The sequence below is a fragment of the Rhea pennata genome, chromosome 1, assembly GCF_028389875.1.
Source record: "Rhea pennata isolate bPtePen1 chromosome 1, bPtePen1.pri, whole genome shotgun sequence".
Classification (NCBI taxonomy): domain Eukaryota; kingdom Metazoa; phylum Chordata; class Aves; order Rheiformes; family Rheidae; genus Rhea; species Rhea pennata.
Genome location: NC_084663.1, coordinates 70,214,722 through 70,234,399, shown reverse-complemented (window position 1 = coordinate 70,234,399; position 19,678 = coordinate 70,214,722). Strand labels below are relative to the sequence as shown.

The following is a 19,678-nucleotide window of genomic DNA, read 5'->3' as shown; positions in this document are numbered from 1 at the left end:
CAAATTAAAAAACAGACCGAGTTTCTGAATGTTGCTAAAATTAGAACTTGAAATGTTGATGTATTCCTTTGATTTTTTTGATACTCTTTGATCCTCTGAGTAGTAGCACAAAAGTGGCAGGTGCCCTGTGAAATTGTAGTAGTGAAGTGTGGAATTCAAAGCGAGAGTCTTACCAGTTTGCTAATTACAGTGTGGGATAACAGAAGTATACCTGTAACTTAAGCTGCTCTACCCAGTCTTACTCCAAAAAGTCAAGCATGTCAGCAGACAGAAGAGATGCGCAAGAGAAGCGACTTCTGAACCATGCTGATGACAAGGAGCAAAGACTGCTACCCCGGAGAAGCAATCATACTAGAGACATGACTCAGTCTGAGAAGAAACTCCAAGCAGCTATTTGTCTGCTGCTGGTGGAACTGTGTGAGAGGTTCACGTTCTTTGGCATTGTCTGCAACATGATCCTCTTCTGTACTGTCAAACTTGGCTATCGCAACTACCAGGCAGCTATTGTCAACATGTGCTTTGTGGGCACCTCCATGTTAACACCGGTGCTGGTCGGCTGGCTTGCGGAGTGTCTTGTGGGGAGGATCAAGCTTGTGTGCATCTGCCTGTTTCTGCATTTCCTAGGTATGTGACACCCTGGTGACCGTTTCATGTGCAGTTATGTTTTAATAATTCTCTTATGGATATGCATTACTGAACCTTTGTTGGAAATCTGACATTTTCCCCTAACTTTGTGGCTAACTTCTCTAATTGTTTATTACTTTAATTTCTCCTTTACAAAATGTACTGCAGTGTGTTTGCCTATGTAGTTTTGTAAAGTGGTTCTTTGAACAAAACAGAGGTACTCTTGCATGCCACACAACTTATGGATATTTACTGCCCAAAACTTACTCCTGTTAAGTGGCTCAGCAATTCAGAAGACAGATGCTCAGCTCTTTCTTGAAGTTAATCCCTTTAACAAGCATCAAAGTTATTAGTGTTTGGGGGAATGTGAGATTTTAGCTATTTTTGTGAGATAATTTGGAAACTGCTTCCCAGCTGTTGGTAGTAAGGGTTTATTATATGTAAAGGTATGTGACTTATAGTTGGACAAGTGGGAAAAACGTAGTTAAGTACATATTGTTATAAACAATCTTTGCCTTAAGCACAGAAGCTAGGTCCTAATTCTCAGAGCCTGCTTCCTGTTAGCACATTTTGATACTTTCACCACCTGTTTTTCTGGAGATCTGTTATATGCAAGCACTGCTCAGGCTAAGTATGACTGTTGTGCAATAATTAGTGAATTTCACAGGTGGGGATTACTTTTTTCACTTAAGTTGAGCAAATGGAACTATTTTTTTATTATTATTATTTGCAGCAGCATTTGAATGGAGCATAAGCAAGCCTGCTTTCTGCAGTAGCCAGACAGGTTGTTGTTTAGATGTGTAACAAAGTAAGGAAAAATTAGCCATGCATGAAATCATCTTCTATAGCTTTCTAAATGTTCCTGAATTAACCGCAAAAGTACTGTGCAACCAGCCTGGAAAATGATTACTATTATATTCCATTATTTTCCCCGTGGACTTTTTAGTTTGGAATCTCCTGCCATTTGTCCTTTCAGTGCAGATCTTGCAGTAGGACACAAGTGGCACAAACTGAATTTTATGTGTTTGGATATTGTTTTAACTAGTCATCAAATACCTGCTCGTTTTACCAGATCAAATGGCTAGGCCTTGATAACGGCTGACAGCCTCACAAAACAATTGCCAAAGAGGAATTTAACTAATTTTGTTGGAATCATGGCTGAACAGTGCTTTTATATTCATTATTGCATGTGGTTACCTCTTACTGAATACAGTATAAAAGGACTCTTTTAGGGGGAAAGACACTAAGCACTCCTGATCTGTTAGGGTTTGAGGCACCATCAATCAGCCTTAGTGAAGGCTAAGATTTATGTTGTGCGTACAATAATGTATTTTGGTTTTAGTTTCCAGCTACAACTTAAAGAATCTGTAGCTGATCAGATCTGAAAGATTTCTTTTTTTTTTTTTTTTTTTTTTTTTTTGAAGTCTAGATCTGGTAAACGCAATTTATGGCAAGGTGAAGTTCTGTAAAGCATATATTTTTCACAAATCTGCAGCAGAAAACAAGAAATTTCTCCACAAAAAAACTTTGGCTGCAAATGTCTTTGCTAAATTATTGTTCCCATTAGAAGGCTAGGATTTAAAGAGTATACTGAAAAAAGACATACTCTATGCTGAAGACTTTTTATTTTTGGGTGATTGGTTATTCATCAGGCAAATTTACATGTCCTCAGGCAAATAGTGAACTTCTGCCCTCTAGATGCAGGAAATGGGAAAGGTGCTGTGAAAGGAGCTAGGTTTCAGGTGTGAGCTCTTCAGTTGAATGAAGGGCCTGAATCCCTACAATGATTTCAAAACAAGTTGTGCTTTCTGAGTGATACTTACTGGTCTTCCCTTCCTACAGCAACATTCAAAAATGTTCTAGCTCTCTGGAGTCAGGAAGCCCCACTTTGCACTCATCCATGTCATGGATCTTTGATTCCTTGTCAGTCATTTCAGCATAGCTGCTTAAAAAATTCCTCAAAATTTCTTATTCAATGACCTGTTTCTAACCAATTTCAAATGTCAATTTTCTTTCCCATTCCAGGCACAGCCCTGCTACCTGTCGTGGCATTCCCATTTGAAGATATTTACATTGACAGACGCCATATTCTTCACACACTGACCAAAAAGGAGCAGAAAGTAGTGTTCTACTTTGCACTATTAACAGCTAGCCTGGGAATTGGAGGAATAAGAGCTATAGTTTGTCCACTTAGCGCATACAACCTTGAGGACTGTGGACTAAAGGAACTTCTTTCTTTTTTTAACTGGTTAGTAACTTACTATAATTAGTATTAACTAAATATCTGTTGGGAATCATAGAACATTGCCCTGAACTTCACTGTTAATTTATAAGGTGGATTCCACAGAGAGTGGGTTTCTTGTTTTGTTTTAACTGTAATATTCATATTTTGGAAGAGTTTCCAAGAATTGCTCTTTCTGTAAAAACTTTTCCTAAATTTTTCTCTTTGCTATGGCCAATAGGTGATAACCTACATTGGCCTCCTGCAGAAATCTTCAGTCAGAATTATCATCAACTGACTACCCAAATACTTGTAGAATTAATAACCTAGTTGCTGTTAGAACATCATATTCCAGTTGGTTCATTACCTTTAGCAAAGATGTGCCTTGAGGGTATTTTGCTTTGCACCTTAAAGATGGTAAAAATTCAATAACATTTTAGAGTTAACATCTGAATAGATTTTTAGAAATGACAAGCAGACTCTTCTGCTAGTTTGTTAGAACTACAGGTTATTAGTGGCCTCTAACTGCTCATCTTTAAGGCAGGGATCTTCTGTATTGTTTCAGTTCTATCACTGTCAGTTGATGCCTCAGATACATTTGTGTTTCGATTTAAATATTTACATATTTTTTCAGAACAACTTTGGGGGAGAGGGGAAGGTTCCTAAAATTTGAATATTTTTCATATTAACTATTTCTCCTTCAGTGTGTCAAGGGATGATTTTTGATTATATATTTGCCTTTATTTACTACTCTGTATCACTATAAAGAGCACTATGTGTGTTTACTTATACATTTCTGGTTAAACTCTTGGTAAAACCAAAGGCTGTAGAAATATCAGTGGAAACCTCCAGACTGCAGCTTCAAGGCAAGGTGGAATAAACTCTTAAACTGCCCTCTTTTTTCTCCCTTACACATGCACCTGTATGCACACACACTTATTAAAATCAAGACTAAGCATATTTGCATATTGACAATGCAATGCTGAAGAATCAATGAAGATCTTAGTGAATCAGATCTCTGTTCCTTTGGGAATGGCTTTCCAGGCTATTCTTTTTTTCCTCCAATTATGTTAATATGAAAGAGCATTGAATTAAATCCGAACTTCAGTGAATAAGGCAGCTTTACGAAAGGTGGATGAAACTGCTTGGTTCCTTAGAGCAGATTCTGCCTCCTTGACCTGCCCATAGGAGAGAAGAAAAAATCCTTCCTTTTTATTCTATTCTGAGTTTTAATCCTTAATTAGCAACATCATTTTGATTAAATAAGACTCTGGGGGATTAAGACTGGAGAGCAATCAGTTGTTCTGAAAGATAGCTCTGGAGAATTTATTGTAATGTGGTCTTAGCCATTCAGAATTGTGTTTAATCAAAGTGACATTTCTCAGTGTTGATTACAAAGGAGACATAATACGAATAAAACAGTTCCTTGGGGAAACCAGATGGGTCAGTTCTTGGGGCTTTGGAAGTATCAAGAAAGGCACATGTGCAATTAAAAAAAAAAAAAAATCTGCAATGACTTGCAAGGAGGGGCTTTTTGATTGCAATCTTAAAGACTTAAAAATGGGGTTTCATTCTTAGCATTATTAATCTTGTTACAACCTCTGAAAATATAATCATTTTCTTTTGGTAGGCTATTTTCGCTTGGTAGGTTTGTCACAGGAATGAATTTCAAAATAATATATTAAAATAGATTCTCCTGGTGTATGAGTCTGCATTCTTAGCTAAGTTCTATTTAAATAGACAGACTTGTTGGGTTAAGGAAGGATGATGATTAAAAATTTGCCAGATATAACCTTGTAGCTACCTGAGGTCTAATGCAACCCATGAAGAAGGATTCTTTGCGCATCTAGGGCCACATTCTAACCTCTAACATGACCATGACTGTGATGACTTAGATAAACAGAATATACTGATGTTAAAGAAAGGAATTGTATTCTGCTGGTCTAAGTTTCCTTAAGGACTTGTGCTTTCTGGAGGGTAAGGCCATAGCCTAGTACTGTTTTTGCGGCTTGAGAAGTAAATTATGTCTAAAGAAGTGAAGGATAAGAGCAAAGCGTAGAATCCAGACAAAGCATGACAGTGGTGTTAACTCATGCCCTGTCTTACTGTTCTGTAAAAAGGCAGAGAACATGGGATAATAGTATTTCTCTTCCTTCTTTTCTATCTTACATTTCTTCTAATCCTCTTCCTTTCTGTTTACTGCAAATAAGCTTCAACTATTATTGTCCTGGACACAATTTTCTGACTTTTTTAATTATTATTATTATTCTCTTTTCTTTTAACACCTTGTCTTTGCAGAGAACTGGAGCTCTGTAGATATTCTGAAAAGCTTTATCCCCTAGTACAAAGCTGCAGTACGGAAAAGTGTATCTATACAGTGTGGAGACTGGTCTGTTCTTACCTACTCAGAATATCTGGATCTCAGCTTGGTTAAAATCAGAACTTGAATTGTCAGAGCTAAATGTGCTTAAAATAAGAGCAAATAATGTCTCGAGAGATAGGAAATCTGAGTCTTCAGAATCCGAAAGGTGACAAAAGGTCAACTTGGGAATATTTTCAAAAATTTTGTTTAGAACACAGATTGTTTCATCCAGCAAGTTCATTTTGAATTTTGATGATCACTTTAAGTAAAAACATTGCAAGTACTATGTAAGCATCAATAACATTTTTAAATGAGAAGTCGTCTATTTGTTACTTTCTTAGGAGTGGTCATAATGAATACACAACTATAAAACGTTCTAATAAGATTACTGAGTTTTTCTATATGTATCACAGTAGCATTTCCGTTTATATTAGGACTGTGCTCTTGAAATCAGCCTTGCAATTGTGTGCATTTGGGTCTCATTCAAAGTGTGTAAGTAGGGTTCCTTTTAGAATAATTAAACTCAAAAATGAATGATTTGATGCACTCAAGCCATCAATGGTCTTGAGTTGCAAGCCACTGGTGGCCTGTAGGATCAGACTAGAACTACTGTGAAGTAAAAACCTCAGTGTATATAATGTAGACAGTAGGTCCTCACCACAAGCTATATTGCACCGTTCTAGCTGCTAAAATAGAAGTAACACCAGAAATTTTTCTAAGAAAAAAAGTTGTCTCATTTGAAGGGGGAATTCCTCAAACAGAAGCGTTTCAAGAGAATATGGCATTTTAATGAAAGCCCTCCAATGGGCAGTATTTCTCATGTTAAAAATGAAAGGCTATTCCTTAGGGAGGGACTACACCACTTTCCAAGTATGGTCACTCAACCAAGTTGAGGTACAGAATTCAGTGCTTGACTCTGCATAATCTAGGTGACTAGGCTAGAATTGCATAGGAATTCATGCCCCAGGTAAGTTGCCTGAATGCAAGAATGGCTCATTGACCATTCTAAATAGGCTTTTAAATCTTTTATTTAAATTCTGTTAAAATTCTGTTAGGCCACAGAGAGACAGCTCCTTTATCTTAGTAAGCCTTTTGTCTAATGCATTTACTTGGGAAGTAGGAGATCTTGGTTTGTTGCTTCAGTGAATATTATTTGTACAAATACTCTTTAGAACAGGAATTAGGATAGAACATTTAGTTTGATTTCATGCCACAGGAAATAATTGACAGGTTGTTATACACAGCAAGTTTTTAATGTTGCATAAACAAAACTTGCCGTTTATTAACAGCTAATGGTCTTAGTTATCTTATGATGTTGATGCTAAGCTTTCAGTCTGCTGCATTCGCATGCTACGTGTTTGAGTCTAGCCTGATACAGCCTTATAGATCTTGTCTAAGCTTTAGTGATTAGTTGGTTGGTTTTATTACTCTGCTGTGATTAATCACCCTATCAAGAGTCGATTATACTTTCCATTTTGGAATTTGAAATGTGAGGAGAGACGGAATAGTGACCCAGTTTTGTATCCTTCAAAATCTTTCCTTGCTCACTCACCTTCATTGAAGTAGTGCAGCTGGTGACCAAACACCAGAAAGGAGCCGTGGACTGTGAAGTTGATCATGATATTCACTTTGATGTATTCAAAGCATTCAGCTCTGCCTTACTGGGATATTTTAGATGCTTTACTCCAAATATTTCAATATTAAATATCTGTTTTATGTCAGAGCCAGCAAGATGTGTTCCTGCTTGTGTAGGCTCTGATCTGGTACAGCCACTATGATATGAGCAGCTCCAAGAATTCTGATGTGTGCACTGAGATTAGTTTATCTTTCTTTTTTAGTCTATATGGATTACTGGAACAGGTTGGGGTTTTTTTCCTTCTTATTTTTGCAAGAGGATAGGAGCTTTACATCTCAGTCTTAATAGTGCTTTGCTATACAGTGTTCCAGATATTTTGTTATTATAAACTACAGCTGCTTAAAACCTAAAGGTGGAGGCTCCTACTTCTGGTAAAACAGAGTCGTAGTCGTAAGGAGTTTCAGGCCTTTTAGGTAGCTCAGGCACCTTTTTCTTTGTAGAAAATTTGGAAAACAGGGCTGAAACTTCTAGCTTGAAACAATTTATAGCTAATAACTTCTGAAACGTCTGCTAAGCTGACCCAGTTGTGTAACTGTATTTTTTTCAGAAGCTTTAGCAGAACAGCGCTCAACACATCTGTGTACGAAATCCCTCCAAATCTATCATCATCCTATAACAGTATAATTCAAAAGTACCTAGGGATGGTTTTCTGTGGGAGGGGAAAAGTCTGTGATTTTTTTTTTTTTTTTTTTTTTTTTTTTTTTTTTTTTTGAATGGGTATCATCCCCTGGAAACATAAATGATTTAAAGGAAACAGCGATTGATGTTGAAACTTCAGACATGTTTTGGTGTGACTTCAGAGAAATACATGAAGGCAGAGAACACCTGCTGACTGCTGTGCATAGTTTGCTAGCTCCATGAGAGCTGCTGCGTGGCTCTCAGCAGCGCTGAGTTTACCCAAATGGAGTATGTTGTTGCTCTTTCACTCCTTCCCCTCCGCGTTCTGCCAGCCGAGCTGCTTAGCCACCCTTGCATGTCTACTGCTGCACAGCCTCTCTGATAATCTTCCCCTCCTTGGTAAGGTGAGAGATCTTTTAGCTAGTAACACTAACAAAATTTGTTCACTTATGAGGGTCTTGCTTCTGATGTGATAGACACTTCTCTGTCTTGGCTCTAGCTAGATACGATGTAAAGGGCAATGGCAGAACAGTCAGAGAAGCAGTAAGGTAATGATTTCAACTGTAACTTGTCATGTGATCATGATTTTCTTGGTAATTACAGCAGGCCAACTAAAAGTCACTGAAAATGGATAAAACTGGGTTGGTGAAGGGTCCTTGGTGTCAAGAGAGACTTGCAGTTCCCCTCTTAAAGCTTGCAAATTAATTCCCTGTGACTGTTGATGCAGAGGACTGTCATGGAAGACTGACAGGTAGCTCCTTCCCTATCAGCTGATCTGTGGTTGAAGTAACAAGCTAGAAAGCCAAGAGTTGAATTGTTAAAGAATAACTGCTTTTCTAAAACATGTTAACACTTTATAAATATTAAGAAGTGATCTCTGTACTAATTGCGAGGCATAGAGACTGAAGTCAATTACCATGCAAGAGAAGGAAGTGATGCAAGACAAGAGAGAAAGCTTTCTTGCTTCCTCAAGCAATGTATATCGAGGTATCTACACATGTATCAATATATATTTCACCTCTGAGTGAAACTCAGTTTTTTAAAGGTGAAAGAACTTCCTATTGTAGTTACAAAATGTCACAATATCTTATGTATCTTAAAAATCTAAGCTATGCTATCTTGAGATAGTATTGTATTATTGTTTAATATTGTTTGTAAATTTGTTGTTTGTTCGTTTAAAATACAATTGTTGCCTTTAAAGCCAACTTGAAACTTAGAAGTTTCATCAATTTAAAAGTCTTAACTTAAAATTTCAAAGGCTAAGCAGGCAGCCGTTGGAAGTGAGATTCAAAGTTGAAGCACAGATTGCTGAATGAGTGTCTCTGGTCTGCATTATGCAAAAGATTCAAATGATTTCTCAAACTGATCCCTGATAGATTAAATTTTTTTGAAACTGTATCTCCACCAATGCAGGTCCTCCTTAACTCTGATTTCTCTATATTGTTATCACCAAATATTCACTGAGTCTTGTCTGTAGCCTCAAACCTCTGGTTTTGGGGGCTTGTATTTTAAAGGAAATATCAGTTGAAGCTCTACTGAAGAGGAAAGAAAATGCAAATGACCTGAAGGATGTTATATGGAGAACACATCAGAATGTAAAATCAGTTAGAGGAGTTATAGCTAGGATGCTTGTAGTTAAGAGTAAGTAGTACAGTAAAAATTGCAGTCATAACAAGAGGGACAAGGACTATGTAGCTGAAGAATAAGCAGTAAGTTTTTTGTTTTACTTTGTCATGAGTATCTATGCTGTTAACTTCTTCTAGGGAAAAGTGGGTTTTAGAAGAAGTTCTAATTAATGGGATATATAAGGAGTCAGATTCCAATTAAAAAAGATAATAGTGACAGTGTAATCCTAACTGTACAGGTATAAATTGAATTGCTAGGATAAAATAACAAACTATTTATCCTTTTTCATCCTAGTGGAAGAATGCATTGTTTAGGTGTTTTTTGTTTTGCTTTTTACTCTCCTTATTTCTTTAAGCACATCTAAAGTGCTATTATCAAGGGTTTCAATCTGTGCTAGGCCTACTACTAGTGATACATCAGCTTCTAGCTACATTTGCAGCTAGAAGTGCAAATTATGTTTTGGAACCCCCTTATCAAGACACTTCCAGAGCCAACAAAAATTCCAGCTAAGCCAACAGACTATGCAGCTTATGGAAATGCCATCGCTTCCAATAGATTTCATTCTAACAGTCTTTAAAAAAAGGATGGAGGCAGTATAGACATTTTTCTATTAAGCTTAAAGTGTGTGGTTTGATTATAGTGCACAAAACTTAAACTTCAACACTTATAGTTTATACATTTATTATGTGAAAATATAATTGCTGCAGTCCACAGTATATTTCTTGTACTAGATTGATGATTTGTTCAGCTCTACTGCGTCAGTAGAGTTAGTTTAATCATATACCTCTTGGACCTAAGACATCCAAGTGAAATTTGATGTTAATTGCTGTGTTGATGTGAGCATGATACTAATGCTGACCATGCTTACCATGCTTTTAAATTCATAATGTTTTAAATTATCTCTCTTGTAAAGAATTTATATTATTCAGCTTCTCCACTGTTCTCTCCCTTGTCTATTTGTATCAGGTTTTATTGGCTGGTTAACCTAAATTCAGCAGTCGTCTTTGTCAGTATTTCTTATATCCAGCAATCTGTGGCCAGGAACCTTGGTTTTCTTATCCCGTTTGTATCTGTGCTTATGGCTATGATCACAATTCACATGGTGCGTGGTGAAATGATTTACAAGCCTAAAACAGGTAAGAAGCAATGTTTCCTTAGGAAATGTCTTCAAAGATTATTTTCACAAAAGAGATCAACTTGCATGTCTAAAGTTTTTTCCACAACACAATCCCTGTTTTACTGGTGATTCTTGGGGTTTTAGCCCTACGAGGTGTCTGTGAAATGAAACATCCCCTGTGGAGTCAGACCTGTAGGTTCTGGATAGGCTGAAAAATTGAAAGCAGCCTACAGTAAGCTTACAAATATCCTCTGTCATGTTCCTAGGTCAAAACATTTGCCTGTGCAGGAAGATGTACCACACGATTGCTTTCTGGAGGTCTTTGCTGTAGCAGATTTGGTTCAACCTATGCCCAATATGTTTAGATTGATTGAAGCAAAGTTTGAGCCTATGCTAAGTCACCAAGCACATTTGTGTGCTCCAGAGCTTGGCCTGAGCTAGCACCTGAGTAAACAAGCAGTGTGGCTGGTAAGCAAGATGGCAATTAAACCTGATTGCCAGTGTAGCAAAGCTGTTTTATAATATCCTTTATGTTGCTGAATGTCTGCTTGTATTTTTAGTTCAGAGTGTTTGCCAATACAACATCAAGCATTTGTACATAACTGAAAATGATTAGAAATTCTGAATAGCTCTAAATAACACTTCACTGTGTGGAATGTGGCAATATCTTAAAGCAGAAGTTCTTACGCTTCTGGAATCTCAGTTAGTACCTTATTTCAAAATCTCTTAATGGCAATTACATTTCTGTGCTTGGTCAATTGAGAGAGGTAGGTGGAGCCTAGGTGATCTACATAAGGCTGTAAGTGCCCAAACCTTGCAATTCTTCTTCCAGTAGACTCCAGCAGTTGAAAGCAATGTTTTTATTATTTTTATTATATTTATTTTATTATAAATGTAACTTGAACAAAAATATATTATCAACTGAGAAGATGAATGTCTAACCCAGATGCCTAGGAATATCATAGTGATGAGGTAAAAACAAACAAAACCAAAGAAATACATCCCCTCTATGCATCCCCCCAAGCATTATATTGATGCCTGACTGAGGTCTACGAAGACTGGCACCAGATTAGCAAGGTCTCTTTGTTGAGATGGGTGGGTGACTGGCTCAGTGGAGTTCAGCATAGATTTTAAAAACCTGAAAATATTCCTCTGTATTCAACCTAGAATGTTTTATACAGGCTAAATCTATAGCAGTTTATCATTTAACTAGTTTAATTAAACTAAGTAGATGATAGACATAATCTGCACATTTATGTTAACATTGGCCATTCCACAAAACTAGGAGAATATTTTTTTGTATCATTAGGTGTTTTCCCTATGAGTGTTGTTTGATATTTTTAACATATATTTTCCAAGTCTTTTCAGAACACAAGTCTCTAGGCTAATATCTGCAGTTTTTCATCTCCTTAGTCAAAATAAATGATAACATACATTGTACCTTCCAATGAGATGGCTAAATTGGAAATTCTTCAGAACTGTAATTCAAATCCATAGGTGACCTTAAAGAAATTATTTTTATATATGATACGTTTTTATTTTAAGATAACTCTTCAAATGTGGATCATGTATTCAATTATGCTTAGCTGTCAAGCATGGACTTCATTTGCATTTCTTCCCACTGCTATAATTCTGAGGACTGGCAGGTGACCAGAGATGAGGAAAAATGTGTATCTGCCATCTAGGGTGCAATGTAGGCTTTTTTATTATAATTAAATAGCATAGATATTCATGATTAAATCAAGGTCAACAGAACATTAGAGCCAAGGACTGTAGTATAAAGGAAAGGAAAATTTGCTTTCTGAAGTTGTGGATATCTATATAGATAAATGTTTTTAAGAAAATATTAAAAACAGAAGTATGGTGTATATAATGTTGAGCTGTAAATATGTCCCAATATAAATATTTGTTTTTTAAATATGTCTCTTACTAAATGACCACGTTTGAAATCTGAAGAATTCACCATGATGGAGTCGTGTGGGTTTTCTTTATTAGTTTGCTTTTAAAGAAGGCGTGAGATCTTTATTCTAACTATATCATTGGCAAAATCCTCTTGATATCAGTTAGGACTTTGTATCACCCAAGAGGTTTCTAAAACTGCAATTTCAAGCAGTTTTTTCTTCCTAGTTTGCTAGGGTTTATAGTCTGCTTGGAATTCTATGCTGAGAAACACAACCAAATGATATATTTGCCCATTTTGCATAGTACAAAATGACATTTTTATAGGTAATGGATGGAGATTATATTAAAGAGGGCATCCATTTCCATTAGGAAAGGCATTGAAGTATCAGAACTCTTTTTATTATTACTATTATTTTAGTCTTTCTTTTAATGAGGAATAAGCAAAAAGAGTCTGTCCTACTTCTTACATTCCAAAGGAAAGGAGATTGCTATGCCTATATTCAAGAAAAAGGTCAGATAAATCAGAACACATCCATGTCATCATTTTGAGCTATCCAGTGGTTTGATCCTGGTGTATTCTGAGCAACTCCTGAAGAACTGATTTCAACACTGATCCAGACTCCTGCAGAGTGGTAATAACACCACATAACCGCTGTTAATTCCTTTCTTGTGAAAGTCCAGCCTCTCCTTTTCTTACAGAACTTCTTTCCTGAACTTCAGCAGACATGGAAGATTTCATTGTTGTCCTGAATTGAAAACTATCCTCATTCACTGATCAGAAAGTAAAAGCAAGGGAAAATAATACTTCATCTGCTTAACTACAACAAATTCTGAGTAGGTTTTTTTTTTAAAAAAAAAAAGGCACCTCTTTCTGGTACCAGAAAGGTACCTCTATCTGTGAAAGTTCAACTGAGTTGCTTTTGTAACAAATAAGTTGTGTACCAATTGGCCTCAAAAAAAAAAAAAAAAAAAAAAAAAAAAAAAAAAAAAAAAAAGCTTTGAGTAAATCTAACCTGTTATGCTGCTTTGGGGGAGGGGAAAGGAAATCAGGTCAGGTTGTGGTTTTCACTAACAAAGTGTCTTGGCTTGTTAATTTTGGCAGCAAATAAGAATGTACCAATGCCTAATGTCTCTGATTGTTTGCAGACAGTTCCCTGCTGACGACTTTTGGGGTAATTGCTAGTGCACTGAAAACGTGCTGTATCCGATATCGCTACTTTAGTGGATGTGTGACAAACTGGTTAGATCATGCCAAGGAAAACCATGGTGGTCGGTACAGCGAGATTCAGGTGGAAAGCACAAAATCACTTGCAAGGCTCTTCCCATTGTTTGCTTTCCAAATTCTGTATAGAACATGTATCATGCAGGTGAGTAATCAGCTTTTAAAGGAAAATCCTGAGAATGTGATCTGTTCATTACTATGTTTCTAGGCATGGCTTTTAACAGTTGCTTTACCAGCAGAGCAACACGGCTGAGTAGTTTTAATTGCATGGGAACATATTTTGTGTCATCTCATCAAATAAGTAAAATTGGCTTGGTCGAGGCTCGTGAAGAAGCTTGCGTGACTGCTTGCTACTCATTTCTCTGAATCCTTACTGGTTGAAAAATCTAGTGGCAGGGAATCCTGTGCTCCTCAAGCTGGTATGTCGCACTTATTGGAAAAACAGCTCAGCATTCTTTTAAGAAATTAGAAAATTATACTTTTTTTCAAATGGTCACTCACTTGTAGGGAGAGGCAGAAAATCTTTCTTTGCTGTTTTACTTGCCTGTTCCTTCTATTGATTTGGCAGAATTACGTGGCTGGTGTACCTGCACCAGAAATGGGTGGTTTTCCACTCGTGGAAAGAAGCAGTCCTTTCGTAGCCTCTCTATCAGACTACGCATTTTTGTCTGAGGTTGTGTATGTTATGTAAATGTAAATGTGTCAAAAAGCTACTTAAGCTGATCTGATTCCTTCAGATTCATTTCTGACTGGATGATCTGGGTTGAGCAGGAGTTTGAGGTAGCTTCTCCTTTGGCAACTGCCATAACAGAAAATTATGAGCTAGCTTGAAATTTCATTTTTACTTATTGATGTTTAAAATGAGTGCAGAGTCTTCACAAGAATTTCCTTAAGCATAGGTAACTTAAATATACTTCTTTAATAACACTCTCTCTTGACACCCTTCTACATTTCCATCTCTCTGGCTTGTTTTCCCCTCTCTCTTCCTTGCACTCCCCCCTCCGCCCCCCCCCACACACACACACAAAAAAGGTAGCTGATGCTAGACGTTAATTACCAGATGGAAATGAAAAATGAACCAGGTGCCATTAATCAGAGTTATAATATTCAGGTATATGTCCATAAAAGAGAAAAGTATCTGTGCTTCTGAAAGAAGTGACTTTTATTCCTTCAGCCAAAACTTCAGTAACTCTACGTTTTTATTTTTGTTTTGTTTGATGGGGTGATAGATATATACAGATCTCTCTATGTATAGATATAGCAGGCTGTGTGCGTATATATATTTTTAAAGATTCATAGTATTTTCTCCATATTAAATTAACAGGTTTCACTGCCTGTGATTCATGTTAGTGATAACTTAATTTCTATTAATAAGTCAGTTCTTATTAATAGGCACCAAAAACCAGGGACCAGCCAAATGGCTTGATTCTGATCTCTCATAGTTCGGTTACCATTTATTCACCCTTTCGTAATTTATATCCTCATTTGGAGGTGAGATATAGGTGAAAACATCTCTATAAAGAATTATGCAGAATTCTGAATCTTAAGGACTGAACAGATTTTGATGAATAGTGTTAACTATAACCTTCGATGAGTAACATTTCAGTTGGATTTCTAACTGTACTCTTTTTTTTTTTTTTTTTTTTTTTTTTTTTTTTGACAACATTTTACCTGGAATTAGTATTGCCAATCATACAAAAGAGCCATGTGGAGTAGTGTAGGAATCCAGAACTCTCTAAAAACGTAAGATTCTTGTAAAGAAATAAGACTTAAGAAACCAGCTCTGCATCCAACTCTGTCATGACTGCTTTTTGTGAATTGCTCAAATTACCTGTTTCTCTTCATGTCAGTCTGTAAAATGGAATGGATCGTAACTTCCTGTTGTTGCACGTGGAATTGCAATGCTTTATTCATCAAAGATTTTGCACAAAAATAAAAAGAAAAAAAAAGCAGATGACTACCACTGATGGGTTGTTCGTCTTCTGAATACTGGTTTTCTTCTGCTTTCTGTTTGCAGAAGTACAAAGTAGTCCTTTATACACTGCTAAAGCTGTCAGTCCCATTTAAGGTGGTTCTAAGACTGTGGCCAAATCTTCATTCAGTATAGCTTTTAAAATGATGTGCTGGCAAGAGTGTCTTTAAGAATTACCCCTGTTTAGAGTGCACAATTAGAAATCCAAAATAACTCTGCATCTTATTATTCTAAAATGGAAAGGGAATTCTGTTCTATTAAACACTATCTGTAAAGTAATATAGGAAGTGATTAAAGTATTAGGCAGAACTATTTAGTATGTTGACTCATAGCCCTAATTAGGGGCGGTCAACTAAACTAGTGCAAATTGCCAGGTTGTTACTTAGATCTGTTAAATTGGGGAGCAAATAAAATAGAAGGAAAATGTTAAATCTTGGCAGAGAATATCACAATCCAAAAGGGTCAGATGGTTATTGGTTTACTGTGGCTTCTTCAAAAGGAAAGCAGAAGGAAAAAACTTAGAGAGATTTCCAAATACAATAAAATTTCATCCATTAAGTATAACTGGTATACTAATGAAATGGATCTTTTTCCACAATGCAGATTCCTTCAGGATATTATCTCCAAACCATGAATTCCAACTTGAATTTCAGTGGATTTGTCTTGCCAATTGCAGCAATGAATGTGATAAGCATTGTACCGCTATTAATTCTTGTTCCTATTCTGGAATGTGTTAACTCATGTCTCTTTAGTTCCAAGGAAGGTAGACATTCTCCGACAATTTACATTGGTAAGTATAAAATATGTGTGTTCACATAGTTTTGATATGTATTCTGTTTTGAAAGAGAAACTTAAGTAGATGATGGGTGATCCTATGTAATTATTCTAAACTATAAATATTAAGATGAACTGTTTTTGGGATGACTCTCAGAGTTGGATATAATTCAAAGGAAAGGCAGGTCTGAAATACTAGATTAGATGCCATGAAAAAACATGCAGTAATTGTTTAGGCATTTATTTAGGACAGAAATGGAGCCTCTTCTGCCCAAGAAAAGATACTGAGGCAAATGCTCACAAATAAGTAGGAGGAATGCTGAGGAATTAGTGAGAGAAATAGTGCTTACCACTTAGGCTCGAGACTTATGCTGACTTGGTTATTTCCTATGTGTCTGTTTACCCTGTTCCTTTTTCAAAGTTGATCTACTTCAGAAATCTCTTTAGGAAAGGAGAGTCCTCCAGTTAGTGGCTCTCTGATACTGGAGAAATGCTGTTGCTAAAAACACTAAGTTTGGGTCTAAATGCTTAGGTTATAAATAAAGACTTTGCTTTTCTTCACATTTGTATGCTGTAATTATATCTATATTAGGAGTGTGCTTTATAAAAAGATTACTGTATTATCACTAGTATAGTTTATTCCAGACTCTGCAGTTGCAACCCAAGTGAAATAAAAGTATGCGGTCCAGTTTTGTCTGCAACAGGTGTTTCTAGAACTGACAACAAGCAAAAGAAAACACGTAGACAACTGTGTAAAGTGTAGATGTGTATCACAGGACCACTATCCTCAGTGAGCCAGTTGAACACAAGTAGATTACTTTGAGAAGTGCAAGTTTCTTCTCTAATATTAGATTTTTAGATTAAGATCATTGTCCAGGTGTTTGTTAATTTTATATTAGATACTCATTCACTAAAATTCTGAAATGAAAAATGCCTTAGCTTCATTTTGTATAAGTGAACATATGCTAAGAGGGATCTCCAGAACTGAAGTATTCTCTTTCTCATAAAAGTAGTACAAACGAGTATTTTTTGTCATGACTTTGAACACTTTCATCAGTAAGTATATGATTTTAGACTTGCAGATTGGGATTCATCTCACCTATTCATAGCCTAGAAGCAATGATGGGTTTAGCAGGTATTGAGCCTCATGAAGTCAGAGGTCCTCCATTGGCATCACTTTCCCCTACCCCCATCACCCTCTCCCACAATCTTCCAGACCCCCTATGTCTTGGGATCTACAGGGATTCTCTGCAACCCTCTTCCGATACCAACAGCATGTAGTAGCACCAGCAAAGCAGCTTCAATTCTATATTCATTTAAAACTACTTCCTTTTGCAGATATTCCCATTAGAAAAGTGAACTACTCTCCATATATATTGTAGCATCCAGCCTGCATTACAAACCTCAGACAAAATATTTACAAATGACCATTTTCTCTGTGTGCTACTGTTAATTCAGTGCCCCATGGCAAGCAGCACAGTAAGTACCAACACACACAGAGGAATTAATCTGCTTAAATTAGCCTAATTAAGAGTGTTATTAAGTTTTATACAAACCAGATGCATCTAATGCAGCAGGTTGCAATTACCCTAGCTTTTAAAATAACATCTGTATTAAAACACAAAAACCACATTCAGATAATAGTTTTCCTTAAAACAATGGAAATTTCAAGTTACTATTAATGTTCTATCCTGTTATGTTGAACAGCAGTAGAATATATGCAGAGGTTTATTCTTAATAGCTTCATTTATGAAAATAGCCTCCTGTTAGGGGTGATGAATTACCTAAGGCACAAAAATACCTGTGAGTACAGACGATGGCTTTAGATATCCAAGTATATGACTGCACCTGCAAATATGGTAGACCTCTAAGTACTAATATTTTTGCCAACAGTTAATTAGGTTCACAATTATTTTCAGGAACAAAAATGAAGGTATAAATAGGCTGTTGGTGTTAAGATAGCCTCTAGCTGTATTATAATACAAGTCTTGAAACAAGAAAAAGTTTAAATCATTTTCTGGTAATTTTCAGTGTGTTTAAAAAGTTAGTTTTCAAAGATGAACCCTACAGACCATGCTGAACTATAATATCTGTGATCACTCTCTAGTAAGGATATACCTGAAAATCGTAATCTATATTACTACTTCTATGATTGTTGGTTTATTTGTAAACTAGGTATGATGTAACATATATGAAAATCTTAAAGTGAACTTAAATTGTATCTAAAATATATTATCTGGACCACTTCACAAAAGAAAAAAGTGAACACTGATAAATTTAAAGAGTTTTTTTTTTCTTCCATTTTCATACTTGCTTGTGCTGCTTGATTTAGTCAAGAATACAGAAGATTCAGAAGAGGACTGCATGTTCATGCTGACTGAATAGCTGTCCCCCCACTTGCAGTGAGGTTACTTAGAAAATGTAGTCAGAAAGTGTTTGGCAGCTCAAGAGCACTGAAGCCCGGGCTGCTTCAGCTTTGCTCTCCCTCCAGCTAAGTCTTTCATCCCTTCCCTTCAACCAGCGTTTGTGCTCATGTGACAGCATGAAGAGCTAGTTACAGGAAGAGATAATTATTACTGAAATTATAAGTGAAAAGAGGGATTAATTTAGGACTGTGAGGTAGGTGAGGACACAGATGTTTGCTGAGAAGCAGGCAGGAGTGGCTGGCTGACTATGAAGCTGGACAGGTTAAGAAGAACAAGGAGGAGAGGTTGGGGAGGTGGCAGGGGAAGATGGGGATGAGATGTAATACTACAAAGTGAGAAGTCTTGTGTAATTTCTGTTATGGGAACTATGGGCTTCAGCTGGAAATGAGAGGAAAGGGAAGAAACCTACAAATCTAAACTATTTGCATGATATCTATTAGTAGTAATTTTGACTATTAAGGAAGAAAAGTGATCAAAAAGCATATATATAAAACTTGCTCTTATATAAAACAAGGTATTTTCAACTACAAAAAGGAATATAAGCATAATTTTCTGAGAAACTAGTAAACTCTCCTCTAACAAGCTGTGCCCAAGCTTCCAGTCATGATCAGAAGGACTCAGATATCACTGGATGCACATAAGTAACTTACTTTATGAGGGAAAAACTAAGTTTATTTAGAATGACAAAGCAGAGGCTCAGAAAGGTTGTAGTGGCTGCTTATGAATACCTTCAACATATTCATAAGGAAATAAAGAAAAGCAAAAGAACTTTTCTAACCCAAGAGTGATACCCATTATTCTCTATCAGTATACCTTAACCACTTTAATACTGGCTGGAAGGAGTATAATATGTATTCTTGCTGCTAGACAGTAGCCAGACACCAGCACTGCTGTTGCCTTCTGTAGGGGAAGGCTTTCTGATAGAAGGTAGTGTGAAAATAGGTGATATATTTTCCAGCAGAGCTGCTTTCTATGGTGTCTGCACAAGTTTGGTTCTGTTGTCACAGGTAGGTGTGTATGTATGTGCATGGGTATATTTACATATATAAAACAAAGCCCTTTGTTTATGTCAAATCTAATAAGTGAGCATTTGCCAGTCATGAAGTAAGATTAGGCTATGTAAGACAAGGAGAAAGCAGTGCACAGTTCAAGTACTTGAGCCAAAGCTGTCAAAAGAA

The 19,678-nt window shown here is 36.4% G+C and overlaps 1 protein-coding gene across 1 annotated transcript in view; it reads left to right on the top strand.

Annotated features, from left to right (window-relative positions):
* Positions 1-257: 257 nt before the first annotated feature.
* SLC15A5 (solute carrier family 15 member 5) overlaps positions 258-19,678 on the top strand; it is a 34,664-nt gene continuing 15,243 nt past the window's right edge. The window contains exons 1-5 of the mRNA XM_062567969.1: positions 258-624; positions 2,650-2,872; positions 10,054-10,223; positions 13,253-13,473; positions 15,904-16,090. Coding sequence (XP_062423953.1) covers positions 258-624; positions 2,650-2,872; positions 10,054-10,223; positions 13,253-13,473; positions 15,904-16,090 — 1,168 coding nt within the window. The remainder of the gene's footprint in view (positions 625-2,649; positions 2,873-10,053; positions 10,224-13,252; positions 13,474-15,903; positions 16,091-19,678) is intronic.